Source organism: Acipenser ruthenus, chromosome 44, assembly GCF_902713425.1.
Source record: "Acipenser ruthenus chromosome 44, fAciRut3.2 maternal haplotype, whole genome shotgun sequence".
In the NCBI taxonomy this organism is placed as follows: Eukaryota; Metazoa; Chordata; class Actinopteri; order Acipenseriformes; family Acipenseridae; genus Acipenser; species Acipenser ruthenus.
The window spans coordinates 1,603,101-1,622,170 of NC_081232.1; the positions used below are offsets into that span (position 1 = coordinate 1,603,101).

General features: G+C 40.9%; 1 protein-coding gene across 1 annotated transcript; it reads right to left on the reverse strand.

The window, feature by feature from the left end:
* Window positions 1–373: 373 nt before the first annotated feature.
* On the reverse strand, window positions 374–13,845 carry lpcat4 (lysophosphatidylcholine acyltransferase 4). Its single transcript, XM_033997954.3, has 14 exons — window positions 12,814–13,845; window positions 12,279–12,421; window positions 11,389–11,609; window positions 10,700–10,812; window positions 9,239–9,299; window positions 8,994–9,052; window positions 8,387–8,421; window positions 8,098–8,152; window positions 7,846–7,928; window positions 7,561–7,686; window positions 6,389–6,545; window positions 6,004–6,102; window positions 5,082–5,223; window positions 374–2,565 (listed from the first exon to the last, which is right to left on the reverse strand). Exons 1-14 carry the CDS (start codon window positions 12,928–12,930, stop codon window positions 2,372–2,374), a joined length of 1,605 nt encoding a protein of 534 aa, XP_033853845.3. The 5' UTR covers window positions 12,931–13,845; the 3' UTR covers window positions 374–2,371.
* Between the last annotated feature and the right edge of the window lie 5,225 nt (window positions 13,846–19,070).

Here is a 19,070-nt window from a genome sequence, read left to right on the forward strand (position 1 = left end):
CTACAATGGAGTGATGCTGGTAAAATGGGACCACAGTATGCTAACTATACCCTTCCCAAATTATCAGGCAAACAGACTGATAGATATCTACTGATTTTAACCCAAAACGCATGACTTCACATGCAGTCGGTACGTTTATACTAAGTTTTGTTTTAGTGTCATTTGGGGCTGTGCGTAGAATATATTGAACTAGTTGAATGTTTATCACGTGATCTGAATGGAATGCGGAAGGCTGTTCAGAGCCCAGCAGTTAGGATTCTCCAGACGAGCTCAGAGCAGCTCAGCCGGGTAAAAGCAGATATAAAATAAGAAGAACTCAACACTTGAACAGAAAATAGTAAGTTAAATGTAAAATAAATAAATAAAATTAAACTTTATAAATACACACATTTTAATAACAACTAAATAAACATATGTACAATTATAAACATTCATTAGGTGTCATTTTTATACAGCACTGAAACCCCCCTTTGAGAAACATTATTCCTTATATGGTAAAGCATGAGGTAGAATAGCAGAGGGGAGATATATTGGTCCCCGTATGGCTAGGAGCGTACACCCCATGTACCACTGCAGGTGCACAGAGAGTAGCTCAGAGAGAGAAAACTACATCTCCCAGGATGCAATGGTCTAATGAGCCCAATTGGGTCTGACAAATTAGTTACTTGTACAGGTGGTTACAATTTACTAGTAAAGGCTGGTATAAATGACCAGGTCAACAGTCCTTGGTTGTTGGTGTTAGTGTGGGGGTGTGGTTGCAAGCACTGCTCAAGGAAACCAGGGAGTAGAGTTAGCTAAACTGGACATACAAAAGTAAAACTAAAAATAGCCCTTTGGAGTAAGAAAGGGCAGCATGAATTCGCCCTCTCCTTGTATAGTCAGGGTCTAAACGGGTGAAATCACCCAAGAGAGAGCTCAGAGAGCTTGTTTTTTGTTTGAATTTAAAGGGCCAGTCGCCCTATTGCTGTGTTTTGGACTTTGAATAAAAGAACACTTACTCACTGCATATTAAGTGTCAGTACTCTGACTACAACCAAAAACCCCAGATATTACATGAGTGCGGGAGGACCGCAGCCTAGCCACACTACCAAAAGAGGGCGCTCTCTCCCACTTATTAAAAAATATAGTAGAAGTATTTTGTGGTACATAGAAATACAAAAATGATTCCAAAATAAAAACAATACAATACCTTTTTAAGTTTCTTTTGTATACAATAACTGTACCAGAAATTAAAAAAGCAATCTGGGTAAATGTGTTCAAAGTCACAGAGGGGGGAAATGTGAAGTCACAGGGATAGAAAATTCAACCATGTCTTTTTAAATACAGTATACCTACATACAAAATAATACGAGTCTGTATAGAAGTGTAAAAAAAAAAAAAAGGGAAATTAATCTAAATATTTAGTTTTATTGATTATGGTTTTTACAATACAACTCTTTAATCCTGCAAAACTTCAAGATTAAAGACATGATTTTATAATCTAGCCTTTCAACCTGATTTACAAAGATCAGTGTTTTGATCTACTTGACTTGCCTGTCATTCCGTGTCCTTCAGCCGTTTAAAGTTTTTTAATTGATCTTGTTATTATAATTAAAAAGTCTCTGTGTGCTTCTGCTGTGGCAGTTTCGATTTGTTTATCACAGCTTGCTTCATGAAATTCAGTTTTGGGGTATTGTGCCGTTCATGCTTTTGCGCACATTTCTGCCGTTTTGCTCATTTTTAAAATATACTTGCAATGGGGCCAAGTACTTGGTTAGGAGACAGAGACACTTCCATACATCCTCAGAACCTGATACACCCAATAACTTAAAAGTTAATACCAAGTTTCACCACAATTTAATAAGCGGGTTTCCAGATATATACACAAATAGAAGTGTGGCATGCAGATGCACAGACAGGCACCCCTATACCCCCACAATATAATATATTCACAGCCTTCCTGCAAAAGTGAACCTGAACCAACACTAAGTGTAGCACAGAAACCAGGACCAGAGGACACAGCTGGAATACGGAGCTAGATTTAGGACAGAGAGGAGACCCTTGAGAGTGGTGGGATGGAATGGGGGTACCTGTGTGTACCTAACCATGGTGTTGATATCTTTATTACTGCCTCTGTCTCCCTTCACATTGGACTTGGATAACTTCCACCATCAGTGAGGAGAAATCGAGTTCTGCCTAAATGGGGCTGAAACTGATCTCTGATGCTGACGGAAATGAATCTGATTTCAAACAGTTTTCAAGGAAACTATTGGAGTTGGGAGCAACAAATATACCGTAAGAATCTGTGGTTGAATACTGTTTAGGGATATATTCCTGATATCCAAAGACAGGAGAATCTATCCAAAAATAGATTAAAATAACCAATTCATTTTCAGTCCCACTTCTTATTGGGTGAGGCAGTTCCATTGGATGTGGCCTTCCCAGCTAGCCCCACCCCATTTGAAGCATGTCCCCTCCCATTGGCAAAAGGTGTGGTCTTCGCTGGTTCCTCCCCTTCTGGTCGTAAGTAGCAGGTAAATAAACTTTTGAAGTTCTGTTTGGATTTGAATAAATCCTGAAGCTCTTCTGCAATTCAAAGAAAGGAAAAAAAGTTATACTGTGATGTTTGCAGAGTGCTTCTGATTATTATTCCAGATACTCAAATATTGTGTTATTGTTTATTGATAAGTCTGTGTTAAGGTAGGGCTAAGGAAAGGTCACATGTGCGTGACGAATCATTACCGTTTTGCTAATTTGTATACTTTTTGTATAATTTATGGCACTCCTGACAGCGCATGTGAAGGACGTCCAGCACCCAGTGTTTGCTTCCAAATGTTTTTAAAACGTCCTCGATCACACAAGTGCCAGCGTTCATATCCCGTATATGCAAAAAAAGACACACTGAAAAAAACACCGCTCTCCAGCAGGCAGTTCTCAGAAATCCTGCTACGATGTCAACACAAAACATTTACCACAAAAAACATCTCTCATCACAACGCTAGAATAACGTGCCCCTAGAGACCAAGTTTCAGTAGCACATTATTAGTCTGACTCATAGATCTGTATTGTGCTGTTAATTGACCCTTATTGACATCATAATTAACACGTGCCTCAGAGCAGGCAGAGAATGAGATGTGTCTTTACGGTATCATTTCCTAGCATAATTTTTGTTTAGGAACATATATAAGCCAATAGCAATAATATAAAAACATGTATGTTTAATAATCCAATAATTAGGTCATTGAAGTATTTTGTTATTTGTAACGCATGCATTAAATTGCATTGTTAACTTGTCTGAAGAGGATAGGCTAATTGCTGGTTGGAAAACATCAAAATCAGGTTTGTTGCCTATTCGTTGTCTAATAGCAGGCTTCGGTGTGCTTGTGTGGGCTGTACATCAATATATATTGGAAGACGATCCTCCCAGAAAGACCTAGCAGATTTGAGCTGCGACTTGACCCTCTGGATTACTCCGAGGGTGTGCACAGGTATAAGAAAGTTTACAAACGAGAGGAGGCCATTCAGCCCATCTTGCTCGTTTGGTTGTTAGTAGCTTATTGATCCCAGCATCTCATCAAGCAGCTTCGTGAAGGATCCCAGGGTGTCAGCTTCAACAACATTATTAAAGTTAGCCGGCGTACAATTACGAACCTTTGGGGACAACGAGAAGCAAAGCTGCTCCTGTATTAAGAGTGAAAGCTCCCTGCATGACTTGTATGTGATGTTATTTTTCGTTCGTATATTCATCACTGCCGTGCACAGAAAGCTAGTACTTCACTTTACATATTTTTCAGAGGATTCCATCTACCGATATCTCAAGTAACAGCAAAGGAAAGAAGGTACAACTCAAGCGTGCAAGTACTGTGGAGTTACTACTATACATACTTTGACAGAAATAAACGCTCAAGCATTTTGGAAAGTAACCGAAAACACTAATTTCATACAGTTTATCAAAATCCCTGAAAAAAATGATTTACATAAAACTCAAAAATAGCTTAAAAAAAAAAAAAAAAAAGCACAGAAAAATACTATTAATAAAAACCAAAAAACAGAAGCCCTAATTATTTTATAGTCTTCCAATATGTATGAGTGTTTATTATTTACAGCTGTGGCCAAAAGTGCCTCACCCTATACAACAAACTAATTTTGCTTCCTAAAGTTGAATGAAACCTGCTGAATAATGTTCAGTTAACATTGAATTACACACCGCTTTGTAGTTTTCCAATTATACTTCACGAAAAAACTGACAACTGAAAAATGCAAACCTATCATGGACTACTACTCTGCTACCATTATGGCTGCCGGTAGACTTTTGCTGTTTCATTTTGTACTTTCTTTGATTACATGTTAAATAAAAGATCTAAATTATGTTTATATTGTTTTTCAATCTGGCTGTATTTATTTCTTGGAGTTTAAAATAAGCTTTTTGTATGGTAAGGTGCACTGTATCACTGTAAAACAAATGGGTTAAAAATGATCAAAAATTTAAATAAACATGCAACGCATCTCTCGGATTTAGTGACGAGAAACAGAGCGTAGATGCATTATTATTGCAAGTGAATGAATTGTGCAGATATTTGCAAACGGAGGGACTACAGTAACAAATACAAACATGCTTTCTTCACCATTTAAAATAGCCTACAATTCATTGTTAATGTAAACTGTGTGGTGCTGTCTTGCTGTATCATTTGTCATTCAAACAAAAGTTATAAATAAATGTTAGAAACGTGTGCTAACATTAGAGGATCCTTTTTGTTCTCAACCAAACTGTGAACTGTGACACAAATTACATTTCTGGTGGTTACAGTTCCTTTTCAGGAAGGCATGTGCATACACAAGCCATATAAATTATTATTATTATTTTTTATCAAAACGCATACACTGCCCCTAACCTGTTCTGCCTCCAGATGTGTCCCGTAGGCATGACGTGATGCTGTAAACAACGGTGTCCACTGAGGACTTCAGTAGGAGACACAGCTCATTTGTATACCTCTGACAATTGGTTAGATACAATCGTACCACTGCCTCCACTGTGTGAATCTGAAGAACAGGGACTGGTCTATATTATCCCCTTCGAATACTGACAGCAGTGCTTCTCTTACCCAACGGCAGCTCATATTTATCCCTCAGGTTTGTTTCTTCAATAATCTGGGCCACATCAAGTTCAGGACAGCTCAATAAAGCCTGCAGCAGTCTGGAGAACTCTCCTTTGGATAGCCAGCCTTTACTCCCCGTGTCAAAGAACTGCAACAAACGAAACAGGGCTGTGAGAGACCAGAACCTGTAGATGTGAGCAGCTTACACTGTCCTCAGAATAACTGCATAACCCTTACCTGCCTTTCCATTCGCTACACAGCTCTCAAACGTGCAGCTTTGAAAAGCACAGCAAACACATAGCTTCCTTTTAAAAGAGATCCGGTGCTGCTTTAGGTTAGTTTGTATGCCTTGCTCTCAGGAGATCTGTTTGCACTCCCCAGGTCACCCCAGCAGTGCCTTCTGCGACACTGGCTGAAAGCATGTCAGTCACGAGGGGAAGCAGCTGATTGGTTACTGACAGGAAAGATTGAAAAGGGGGGGCCAATTTCACCGTCCCGGGTGCAAACAGAGATTTCTTTAACCTCGTGCAGTACCAGATATCAAGTTTTAAATATGAAAATACTAAAATTAGCAAGAACATGCGTTTCTTTCAAAATTTGGAACCTATGTAGCGAATTGAAGTGCAAAACCGCTAAGATTAATTAAATTATATCAAAGCGACTTCCAGAGACTAGGGGGTGAACTATGCATCACAACTGCTGCTGCAGAGTCACTTACAATAGGACCTTGTTTTTACGATAAAACCCCTTGAAGGAATGACAGCCTTACCATCTCGGTACATTATTGCGTATTATCTAGGTACACTACTGCGTATTATGCACAGAGCTGGAGGAGTAAAGAGGTTCCAGTACAATGGACTAATACACACACCCTCATCATTCAATCCCATTCTGAGATGGGTGATTTGCAATGGAAAGACCCCCTTACTGTGAAAGCCAGTTCCAAAACTCTCTCGATACTCCACGTTTTATCCACAGCCAGCATTCCCAATACAAACTCCCTCAGGTCCAGTAAACCATCTGAGCCCTGCAACAAAGAAATGAGAAAAGGCTGTATAAAGTCCAAAAGTCTGAAAAACGGCACTACCCGTGTACTGTGTTCTAAGTTATTTTGTCCAGTTCAATTTGTCTTCAAGAGTAATTTGGGTGGCTTCACACAGACACACAGACCCAGACTCGCATACAAAGACACAGACTCCCACAGACACATACACAGTCACACACACAGACAGACCTAAGCTTGTTCGTAGTAAAACCTGCAACGGGTGAAACTGCTGCCCAGACGCACATGAACACAGACAGTGTATGAGTACCTGGCAGTATGGAGTCAATAGCGCGTGTGTGTCAGGCTGGCTGGCTGGCAGGTTCAGGAGTTTGGCGCACTGCTCCAGGGTGAGTCTGTGTGCAGGGAGCCGGCAGCACTCTTCAACCAGCCCTCCCATCCTGTTCAACACTGCCTGCATCCCAGTGCTGCGGGACAGACCAGAACACCAGTGAGTGAGGGGTGGAGAATACATCACACAAACCAAAACAAACATGCCTTTCTGTTGACGAGGGGACGGGAAAAAAACCTACTGTAGGAAGTGCAAGGGTAGCAGATGTCCTGAAAGGACATTTGTCATTTGCCATGTGTCTGCCCAGTTCTGAATGCTGTCTAGATCATTTTGAATGACCTTTGCTGCTGCAACAGTGTTTGCCAACTCCTATTTTTGTGTCGTCTGCAAATTTAACAAGTTTGCTAACTATACCAGAATCTAAATCATTAATGTAGATTACCTCGCTCCATTTTGAGGTTTCTTCTCTAATCAGTACTTTCTGTTTTGTACATGTTAACCACTCCCTAATCCACGCGCATGCATTTCCTTGAATCCCTACTGCGGTCAGTTTGAGAAAATCTTTTATGCAGGACTTTGTCAAAAGCTTTCTGGAAATCTAAATAAACCATGTCGTATGCTTTGCAATTATCCATGGTCGATGTTGACTCAAAAGACACTGCTGACCTAGGAAGTGCAAGTGTAAGAGATAACTTGAGAATCAGGCATGACAACTATGAACTTTCTTTAACCTTGTGCAGTACCAGATGGGTTCAAATGAAAGTGTGTGCTGTTTAATCTTTCTTCCGATGCTACACGTGAGACCTGTGTAGTTGATAAGGATTTAGGGAAGATTTCCTTTCACACACAAATTCGCAGTTCCATGTAAAACCATGGCGTGTTTGCTTTTGCTAGTGGCAAATGAAGAATTACATGCAACAAACAAAAAACTTCAATAGGGAATCTCACAAAGGGAACTCTCTGGTTACAATGACTATTTCAGACAAACAAAGATAAATAAAAAAGTGAACTTTAAAAGAGTTGCAGTATAATAGTGATAATGGCATTGCTCTGGCGTTCCACTAATAATGGAACCGCCTTGTTGAAATAATGCCTCAAGTTCCACTATTCCTTCACTATGAAACCCTCATTAGTAGATTTCAATGCCTCACCCAGTCTTCTGCAGCCGTTTCTCTGTCACTCTGGCTCCTGGCTGGACTGGGAGTTTGAGCAGCCCAACCCGAGTCACTGGTACCCTCCCCTCAAACTCATACTCTGTGGCAGGAACACCCAGAGCCCTGGAGAGGGGGGGGAGGTTTACAAGAGAGAGAGAGAGAGAGAGAGAGAGAGAGAGAAAAATTAAGGGAGTCAAACTGAACAGGCCTGTGGAGCTATGTCTGTCTGTCTGTCTGTCGCTTTAACAAAACTAAACTCTGGAAGAATTATATCATCATTACCTCGCCATTGTCTTCTGAACATTGCTGGCAAACAGGGCAGGATTATCTTTCTCTTCCTGGGTCGGGGTATAGACAGGTAGGAACTGCAACCAATCACAGAGCAGGTGACATATCAATGATGACGCAACAGACCCCAACACCCTACCCATGGCAGGGTTGTGCGTTGAAGTATGCAGCAGATTCACTGCAGAAGCCATATTGAAACTAAATCAAAATGGAGATTCCTGTTTTATTCCCCCCATTGTATCTTACCTCGATCTCAGCAGAGGTGTAGAATTGAGAGAGGGTATACCACAGCACCTGCACACTGACAGACACACACACACACAGAATAACACAGGGGTCAACTACTGCAGGATTGTGTCTGTCTGTGGTGTTAATGAAACTAAACTCTGGAAGAATGTAGTAAACTAACACAGACACCAAGAAGAAGGGATTATAGTGTAGCGTCAAACTGAACAGGACTGTGGGGCACTGTGTCTGCAGCTTTAATGAAACCATGAAAGAATGAAGCAGGACGTACATCACTGCAGTAACTTACATGTTTATTCCTTTCCAAGTCCACCTGATCGTATCCTAGCAACAACGCAACACAAAAAGGTTGTGATCAGCACCATTGTATTTACAACAAAAGCTCTGCTAATCCTTAAAGTTAAACAAGAAAAAAAAAAAAAAAAAAACGCCTGACAAATAAGACAGCCAGTTATAATCCCGAATGCGTGTCCGCGGATCCTGGTTTCTGTGCTGCGCCGAAGTATTGTTTCGGGTTAACCACGTCCACGCCGCTAAAGATTTTAAAGATTTCAATCAAGTTCTTTGTTCCAGGCTGTACAGATCAGTTCTTTCAGCCTGTCTTCGTAGCTCAGTCCTTTAACCCCAAGCTCTTTCTCTTGGTGAGTCTGTTCTACTTCTCTCCCCTCATTTGATATTTGGATCTTCTAGTTTTGTGACCGGCGTGTACCGCTTTCCATTTAATTTAATTTTCCCCGTTTCTGCCCAGTTCTGTATGCAGTCTGAATCTATTTGGATTTCCTGGGAGGCTGTAAGCACGTCTGCCACTCCCTTAAGCTTTACGTCGGCTGAAAGTGTGAAATCCTTAATTAGCACTCCTTGAACTTCTAAAAATGTAAAACAGGAACAGTGCTTACCAGTTTGTTTGGGTATCGTATAATCACAGGTTGGACTGGGACTCCAACAATAAAAGCCCCTGAAATGGATTGATAGATTTATATTATTAATAGTCAAATTTACAAGCACTAACAGCGACAACTGGGATAAGTGGTTCTCCAGATAGGTGTTGAAATGTGTGCAGTGTGACATGCGCAAGTACCTCCACGGGGGTGAGACGATAAGAGACACCACATATTAGTTTATAAAATAAATTCATTTTCACCTGCTTTGAATTTGATAAGAGCGGTTCCATTAGTCGTAGTCCCCTCTGGAAAAATAAGAACCTGTAAGAAAAGGAACAAGCAAAATCCCATTGTAAACTCTGACAGTGTTGAATGAACAAAGTCCACCACTCCCTGTCCTGCACTTTCATTTGTTACACAGGTCTCAAGAGTGCAGTTTTGAAAGAAACATGCTACAATACAGTCAGCACTCACATATCCGACCCTGTAAAATTCTGACTTCAGTGAGGGTTAAACGCGTGCGACGCATATCTGATTATTATATTGTAGCCTGTTTCAACGCTTGTCCGTTTTTCAGGGAACACAAAAAAATACAATATCATAAATACATAGCTGAAAGGACTGTGTTTTAAAATAAGTAGGCTTCCATTTAGATGTACAGTTTCCAGAATTAACAGTATCCAAAGTCAGTCTTCAAAACTGCAGAATATAGTGCTCGATAAGGCCCTAATGTCACAGTTCACTTGCAAATGCACCAAAACAACTAAAGATCACAGAATCTGTGATAGATTACCCTAGTTTGTCTCTTCGCTTTGTTTTGGCTGCATTTTCGTCAAGAGAAACCAGAGGAAGCACTGTGTAACTGCACAATATAAGACTGATTTGGTTAGGAGAGAATTTATAAAAAATAAAAAAAAAACAGGCTGTGAAGGATATTCAGATAAATTGTAACACTGAAGAGACAGGCTTTGTATCAAATAAATTGTAACACTGAAGAGATGGGCTTTGTATCAAATAAATTGTAACACTGAAGAGATGGGCTTTGTATCAAATAAATTGTAACACTGAAGAGATGGGCTTTGTATCAGAAAACTGGTGACTGAGTCGGAAATCACATGTGTCGGGTCAGCGCATTAATTTATATATAAATGGGATTGATTTTATTCTTAATACAAGGGCGTTAACATGCGATTGACGTGTATCTGAGTGTCGTATATCCGAGTGCTGACCCAAAACCTATTTTTATTTTAAAACATCTGGTACTACATTTTAAAGAAATGTTTGCCAGCCTTGCTTTCAGATAGGGTTGCACTTCCATCGTCACCATGGCGACGAGGGCTTCTATCCTTTCATTAACCGACCACCTGCTTCCCCTTTGACTGACATGCTTTCAGCCAGTAACATGACCCAGAAGACACTGCTGAGGTGAAATGCCCTAGGAAGTGCAAATGTAACTGAGAATAAGGCAAAGAAACTGAGAACTTTCTTTAACCTTAAGTAGTACCAGAAATCAAAACTTGATTTCACACCATCAATTCATTGGCAGTCTCATCCCATTGTAGCTGCCCTATACTACCATCTCTCATTAGAATAATACAGAACCATTGCATTGCCATTGCAGTACACCGTCTGACTGCATTGTCATTGAAGATCATTTAGGGTATAGTTTGCACACTATTGCCATGGTAGTGCCACTGAAGACCACTTGAGCAGGAGCTGACCTGAGACCACTGGCCACTAGCAGACACTCTCTTCTTGAGCTCCTCCACACAGCTCCTGCGGGATTCTGGGTCTTGTCTGGACACAACGATGGACTGGTTGAACCGCAACAGGTCTGGAATCAAATCAACTGAATTGAAGTGACTGTGGCTAACAAAACAATCCCACGAGTCTCCCCGTCCTGCACTTCCATCAGCCACACAGGTCCCCAACGTGGAGTTTTGAAAGAAACACATGTTATAACAAACATGTCTTCATTTTAAAACATCTAGCAACTACACTAGATTTAAAGAAAGTTGCCTTTTAATCATGATATTTGTCACTTGCACTTCCTGGGTCAACACTATCCAAAAGCATGCAAACTAATTGCGATACCAAATGCTTTCACACGAGAATGCATGTGTGCTAGCATATGTGTTTCTCTTAAAACTTGAGACCTACACAGCAGAGGGAAGTGAAATATCCCCACCCCTTACCGGCTTCTTTCCTGTCAACCAATCAGCTTTTTCCCTTATTGACTGTCACCGACATGCTTTCAGCCAATAACATGACCTGGAAGACAATTCTGTGGTGAAGAGTAAACTAGTAACAGCCTCTCTTTAACCTAGTGTAGCACCAGATATCTTGTGACGATTGTGAGACACAATGATTTTAACAATGAGGACTGATATTGCACTCCACTTAAACTCACCTCCCACAATTGGAATGGTGAGATTCTCCACGCGTGACATCACCGTGACAAGGCCGCACGGCACCATGACGATGGAATCCAGGAAGCTAGAGTGCGGCGCCACCACCAGGATTGGAGCTTCGGTGGGCGGAGCCATTCGACCCCTGACCTTTACCCTCATGAAGCCCATGACGAAGAAGAGGACCCTGCATAGTGTCCAAGCCAGCGCCTGAAGAAACCACCTGTTTAAAATTTTTTTTAAAAAGGGTTTGCAATAGGAAACCAATGCAAGCAAGCTTGATCCAAAGCGTCACTAGATGGCGCTGGCTCTTCCATCTATAAAAGACACTTAGTATGATCTAGCCTGCATTACAAGCATCTATGGCAGGCAACTGGAACTGCAGAGCAGCTAAACAGACTTGAGTAATTCTAATGAGCAAACAGCATAAAAAAGGTCAGGGAACAGTAAAAAAAAAAAAAAAAAAAAAAAAAAAGCAGCTCAGGTACGCACAGAATAATTGCACGTACATAAGTTCAAAAATAATTTAAAATATTTAGAAAATTGATACAGTGTGGTCGTAATATCTATCTGCCACTGAAGATCATTTGGGAAGGCTTTAGTTAGCACACTGTGGTCCCATTCTACCAGCCTCATCCTATTGTAGCTGCCCTGTACTTGTGATACCAGTGCCTTCTAGTAGAATACAGAGCCATCATTGAATTGTCATTGCAGTACCACTGTTTGTCTGCAATGCCAATGACGATCATTTGGGAAGGCTATAGTTAGCACACTGTGGTCCCATTCTACCAGCCTCACCCCATTGTTATACACTGCTTGTGCTACCATTGCATTGCCATTGTAGTGCCACTGTCTGCCTGCCATTGAAGATCATCTGGACATGCTCCCTTACCACCTCCAGCCTGTGATTGGCTGGGAGACCTGCTCCTTACTCAACCCCAAAAATCGGAGGCGGCTGATTGGCCAAAGGATGAGAAAGATGATGACTGTCAGGAGCATTCGGACTGGGAAGAGGATCGTGCCCAGCAGCGCCACCTGTGGACATGAGAAGGTAGTTATTAACAAAGTTTGTACAGGAAAGTAATCTGCTAGCCTTATCTGCACCATGAAACCTGCCAGTAAAACCCATCTAGTTTGGTTCCTCCGCAGCGTAGAATCCAACCTGCATCAGGACATGTTGGGATCCTTCAAGAAGCTGCTTGATGAGATTCTGGGATCAATAAGCTACTAACAACCAAACGAGCAAGATGGGCTTAATGGGGCCTCCTCTCGTTTGTAAACTTTCTTATGTTTTTCTTATGTTACAAAAGAGTCACCTGCATGTATCACAACTCAGGGGCCTCTTTAAAAAAACGTGGTCTCAATTCAAATTGATCTGCTGCTGATTGGGGGCGGGGGGATGATAATATTACCAGTGCTAACCTTACCTTCACTTTTTGCCTGTTTGTTAGAGTCACTTCATGCACGAACGGGTTCCCGTTCACGGTTTCAATGACGTCCTTTCCTTTTTTATATTCCAAACGGGACAGCTTTGACGTCTCCATTTAAAGAGTAAAATATTTTTAAAAATCGCAGTAGTCGTAGTAGGGCCCCAAAAATAACAAAAATTAAATAGAAGTTTTTAAAAAAAAAGAAACCACCAGTGCTGGATAATGATGTCTACAAGAACAACTTTCAAATTAATCCAGTGGATGAAAAATATAAATAAATAAAAAAATAAAAAGTTCGCAGAAATGGTTGATTTTAACAAATAATCAGAAGTATGTTTATTTAATGAAATAAACAAACACATAAATAAATACTCCACTTTAGTCGTAGTAAGAGATTTTAAAAAAGTATATGTGTGTGTGTGTATATATAGGTTTACAGGCGGTGATCTAAAAATAGACTCAAAAAATAAACAAATCCGTTTTCAAATGGGAAAACCATTCACCGTAATAATATTTTTAAAAACAACGTTACAAAGTTAAAAAATGTATGTCAAATTAAAAGAAATGTGTTAATTGTCGACACATATTTCCACAAGTGTCCTAGCAGCCTTGCAGCACTATAAATATATCTTCAGTAGCATACCGTCTACCGCCTTCAAAAACTCGTACTCTTCCGTTTAGAAAATCCAGCGAACAAAATTTTAAAAAAAAAAGGTAGCAGTTAGTCACCCAAACTAAACCGTACCGGTAAAAGCAACACTCCTCTCTGTGCTTTCCGTGTGCATCCTCACAGCACGTAAACCGCAGACTGCCCCAGAAACTCGCAGTCGCAAACTCCCAGTTACTCACTCATGTATACCCCACCCCCTGCTCGACTCCAGTATAACCAGTTCTGCAGATAGGCTGTCTGAGTGAAGAAAGGGGACGTCGGTTTCTTGAAAGGCTTGAAATGCATTCGCTCCGAATTATATTGATGCGTAAGGAATGCGCGCATTCCAAGCGGTGACAGCGAATTAGATTGCTGGCAACGACACATGACAAACCGATACCAAGTTACTCCAAGCTGTGTAGTATACATCAGCCATTTTAATACACTTAACCATGATAGGAACCCCTCTTGCAGACCTGTCAACTCTCCCTTATTTGCCGGGACTGTCCCGGTTTTTTGGACACTTCTCCCTAACAACTCCCGGGATAGATTTTCTAACTTACTTTACTCAAAACTCTACAGTTGAACCCTTTTATGTCAGCAAACCTTTAATTTCTCGCACAGTCATGTACGGTGTGTGGTTACTGCTATCCCTGTCTATATACATAGCGGGGTTTAGGACCCAGGGGAGTCCTGTGGCAGGCATGCATTCAGTGCGTGAGACAAGCGCACATACTTGACCATCTACGGTGGCTTTGCGTGCGATAAGACCTCCTGGGAAAAACTAAATAAATAAAAAAAAAAAACTAAAGTATTGATGCAAATTTCTAGCTTATTGGACAACAACATATTCTGAAATACTGGAAGAAACTTTGGAAAAAATGCATATTTTCTGTAAACTATACAGGACTGATTTGGGACATGGGAGCAATAATGATGTTTGGTAAGCACGGGAGATCACAAAAACGCCAGACAATCAGAAAACAGAGCTTCTATTTCTAACATCTTTCGTTTGCAAAAGAAAAAACAGAGATTTTTAAAAAAAAAAAATAAGTTGCATAAGTCCCGTTTCATCTGCATTAAATATATCCCGGGGATTGTATGCGGACAATATGTTTGGCAGAGTTGTGTCTGTCCATTCACTGCATGTTAACAGACTTTTCCTCCCAGCAAATTCTTTTGAAAACAGTCCCATGGCGGGATTTGAAGCGATCAGGAAAGCCATTTGAAGCAGTAAAGTCCAGAATGTTCCAAAGCCTTGCTAGTTCGTTCGCCTTTTCCATCATTACTGGACCGCTCGGTGTATTGATGCATCTCGTGATAGTTTGTGAAGAGCCTCATCTAACTCAGTATACACAGAAATGCGCGACCGTTTACAGGCAGGCGCAAACACTGAAGAATCGTTCACCGACTGGATTCTTGCATATCGTGTTCACTGTGCTTTTGGACAACCCCAATTCTGCCTGCTTTCGTCCCCTTTCCGATTTCACTGACAATGCAGAGTTTATCCTTGAGTGAGATAAACACTCGTATAGCGCTCGCCATGTTAATACTGCATACAGTAATCAAGCATGCAATATCCACCGCGCAGACCGCTGTGTGCCAACGTGGGGCGTGTGTGTGTATAAGAGTATGCACTAATGGAGCTTTTTAAAAAAGGATTTCCTGCGATTTTTATTTGGTTCCACGACACAGGTGCTTTATATCAGAGTCTATGTTATATACCAGGTACGATGTAAATGAGTTGGACTGTGTCTCTTGTAACTTTGTAAACAGATCAGTGTGGCGCTGCTAGTGTTAAATGCGGGGCATTGTTCTGTGAGGAGTGGTGTTTGTTTTCCACTCCTTTTGCAAACTGTTCAGAGAACTCACCCGAGCAAACCCAGCCAGTCACACCTGTTAAGTATCATATTCCTTTTAGTCTAAGACGCCCTTGAGTTTAAGGCGCGGCCCAAATTTACCACCCTCAATGTGAGGAACTAATAAAACATCAAATGTTTGCGGCCCTCTGCTATCACACAGAGCGTTACAGTTATGTGCTGTTTTCCTCCCAGTTTGCGAACTGTGGTATTGCTTGGCATGCTGAAAAATATGGGAGTTTGATCAGCACTTCCGATCTGTCCCAGCTGGTCCTGTTTGTTAGGAATGCTGAAATTGTAAAAACTTATCTTTGAATTCCTCAGGAAGCTAATGACGCCTCATTGAAAATGCCTGTGTATCACCGATGATCCGAGATCGGGCAGTAATGTTTTGGTTCGTCTTTTCTTGGCAGTCAGTCACGTTGCTGTTTGTGTACGCGGGTAGTCGCGTCTTTTGTTGTCAATTTTAATACATGCATACTGTCCTCGAATTTAAGATGCAGGCTGGACTAATACGGCTACCATTTCAACAGTCAGTGAGTAAATACAATAAAATACAGAAGTATGATAAAAAAAATACAGTAAAAAGGCAATAGTAGTTGTCTTGTAAATGATGGCCTATAAAGATATTTCTTCAGCCTGGTTTTAAAAGCTGCCATTGTTGGTGCCTCCTTTACAGAGACTGGCAATTCGTTCCACAGTTTAGGGGCCCTGTAGCTGAATGCTCTACGAATGAACCTGTTTGGAACGGTGAGATACCCAGCGTCCTGAGATCGGACCTGGCGACCTTCAACATATGGGACCAATAAGTGACTCAGTATAAAAGTAACTATGAAATATAGCAATGCCAGAAGATTTGTTGTAGACACTATACTTCGTTTTAAATCCTAAGCAGTGTGGAGTAGTGGTTAGGGCTCTGGACTCTTGACCGGAGGGTTGTGGGTTCAATCCCCAGTGGGGGACACTGCTGTTGTACCCTTGAGCAAGGTACTTTACCTAGATTGCTCCAGTAAAAAAACCCAACTGTATAAATGGGTAATTGTATGTAAAAAATAATGCGTTATCTGTATAATGTGAAATAATGTATAATGTGATATCTTGTAACAATTGTAAGTCGCCCTGGATAAGGGCGTCTGCTAAGAAATAAATAATAATAATAATCATTAAACAAACCATTTTAACAGATATCGAGAAGACAAGTGCTTGCATACATAAGGTTTTGTGTGATATTAATTACAAAATCACATTCAGCAGTACAATTAGCTTAAACGGGTTCACAAGACGGAGAGAGTTTAGCTGTGTGAGTTGTAAGCACATCACAACCAATGAGGGTTGCAGATCTAGCTGTTCGGTTGACCAGTCAATTTGATAGGCTGTTTGGCCATGTTCTGATCTATACTCATGAATATGCATTTGACTTCTACTAATGTGATTGGCCAGCTGCAAGGCTCCATGCAAACTGCAGCCCTATGAACTCGACACAACCCTCAACTCAACTACCAGTGTCTATCATACACTGTCTGAAATAAACCTTGAACTAATCCCACTTCAAATGCAAAAAGGGATGAAATGCATTTCTATTTGTGGCAAAGCAACATGTAATAGGGCAAATACATAATTATACATAAAAGGCATGTCATATGCAGACAGGCTCAAAGAATTGAATCTGTTCAGTCTTGAACAAAGAAGACTACACGATCTGATTCAAGCATTCAAAATCCTAAAAGGTATAGACAATGTCGACCCAGGGGACTTTTTTGACCCGAAAAAAGAAACAAGGACCAGGGATCACAAATGGAGATTAAATAAAGGGGCATTCAGAACAGAAAATAGGAGGCACTTTTTTTACACAGAGAATTGTGAGGGTCTGGAACCAACTCCCCAGTAATGTTGTTGAAGCTGACACCCTGGGATCCTTCAAGAAGCTGCTTGATGAGATTCTGGGATCAATAAGCTACTAACAACCAAACGAGCAAGATGTTCCGAATGGCCTCCTCTCGTTTGTAAACTTTCTTATGTTCTTATAATATGATTTGAATCGAGGCACGTGCCCCAGGTGTCTCATAGCTGGCTTATCAAAGCCATTGCGTTTAAAGTTGTTAGTGTTTTTGCTTTGCTGTGCAGGGTGGCTCCTTCAGAAATAATTTAATATTTTTGCCTTGTTTTATTTTATTTTTTGGTGGCGGTGAAATGCAGATTTTCGCTACTTCATCCACAATATTATCACCTTCACTCTTTAATTATCCAAGTTCCCTGTATATTTAAAAGTAGTTAAAAAAACATTATCACAGCAAAAGTAAAGACTACACACTGAAAGTCTGCCTGTCTGTCTGCCGCTGAAGTGGGTGACTGTGACAGGGTAGCCGATGTGGTGACATCAGGCCAAAATGCTGGAAGGAAAACACGGGCAGGACTGCAGGGCAAAAGGCGCGGCGTGTGTCGTTTATTTAAACAATAACAAAAAAAAAAAAAAAAAAAACTCTCGCAAAGTGAAAATAAAAGTTCAAACCAAAACAAATCACGAACACAAAACAGCCAATACAGGTCAGGCTGGGCAAACGCTGTCCCTGGCTCCTGGCCCTGTTACAGTGATGTTTCCTCTTCCAAAATTGAAATAGCTCTGATCACAGTTGCTGTTAAGTTGCTCTTCACGACTGTGCTGAACAGCTTCCCCGTGCCGGTGTACTGCCAGAATATGCCTCCCTGCCAGAATTTGCAATTTATGGCATATATGGTTGCCAAAATTTACCACCTTGCCAGAAATTGCCACCCTTGTAAATTGTATAGGAAAAGAAGGTGGTAAATGACGGTAAATCATACTGCAGAAAATACCACTCAGAACATGTCACTCCTGTATATTCTGTAGGACAAAGTAAGTAGTGAATTGTGGCAAGAGGTCAGAAAATGCCACTTGTATATTCTGTAGCCAAATCTCTCCCCCACCCACCCCCCTTAGACTTTTCACACTTGCACACTTGCACACCCATGGGTACAGACGTGCAGTCTCCCCAAACCTAAGGGATGGGTTGTTTGTTAAGGGGCTCTCTGTTCAGCTACTGTCTGAACCACATTGAATTTGCTTACAGAACAACGATACTTATTAAGTAAAGCCCTGTGAGGATCACTGATTTTTTTTTTTTAAAATTTAACTCAAGACAATGTCAGGGGTAAAGTATCGTATTTTGCGGAATGTGCATGGAAGTATTTTATAAAATTATTCATACAGATTTTTTTTAAAGAGCAAATAGAGAGATAAATGCACTGACATCATCAAAATCAATGTCAATGTTATTCAAGCACTTTACAATAGCTCACGAAACGGTGTTGTAACAGCCTGTAGGTAAAGTGTATCTGCAAGGACAGCTTTCAGTTCTACATCACATGCATGTTCACCCTTTGCGCCTTGCAAAACAAATACAATGTGTAACACACACTGAGAGGTATGACACAGGCCTGGTTTTTGGGATGGAACCTCATAACAGTCTAGCATTTTGATTGGTCCCTGTCCGTCACAGGAATATGACGTCAACACGAGTGTGATTGGAGAGAGAGAGAGAGAGAGAGAGAGAGAGAGAGAGAGAGAGAGAGAGAGAGAGAGAGAGACCGGCTTTTCAGAACCTTTAATTAAAATATAATATGGTATTTTGCTGTACTAATATAGCAAACTATGCGCATCAGCACACACAACGGCTGGGATGCTGGCTCCAAGGATCAACCACAGTGCGGCCTCCCTAGCGCATCAGCAT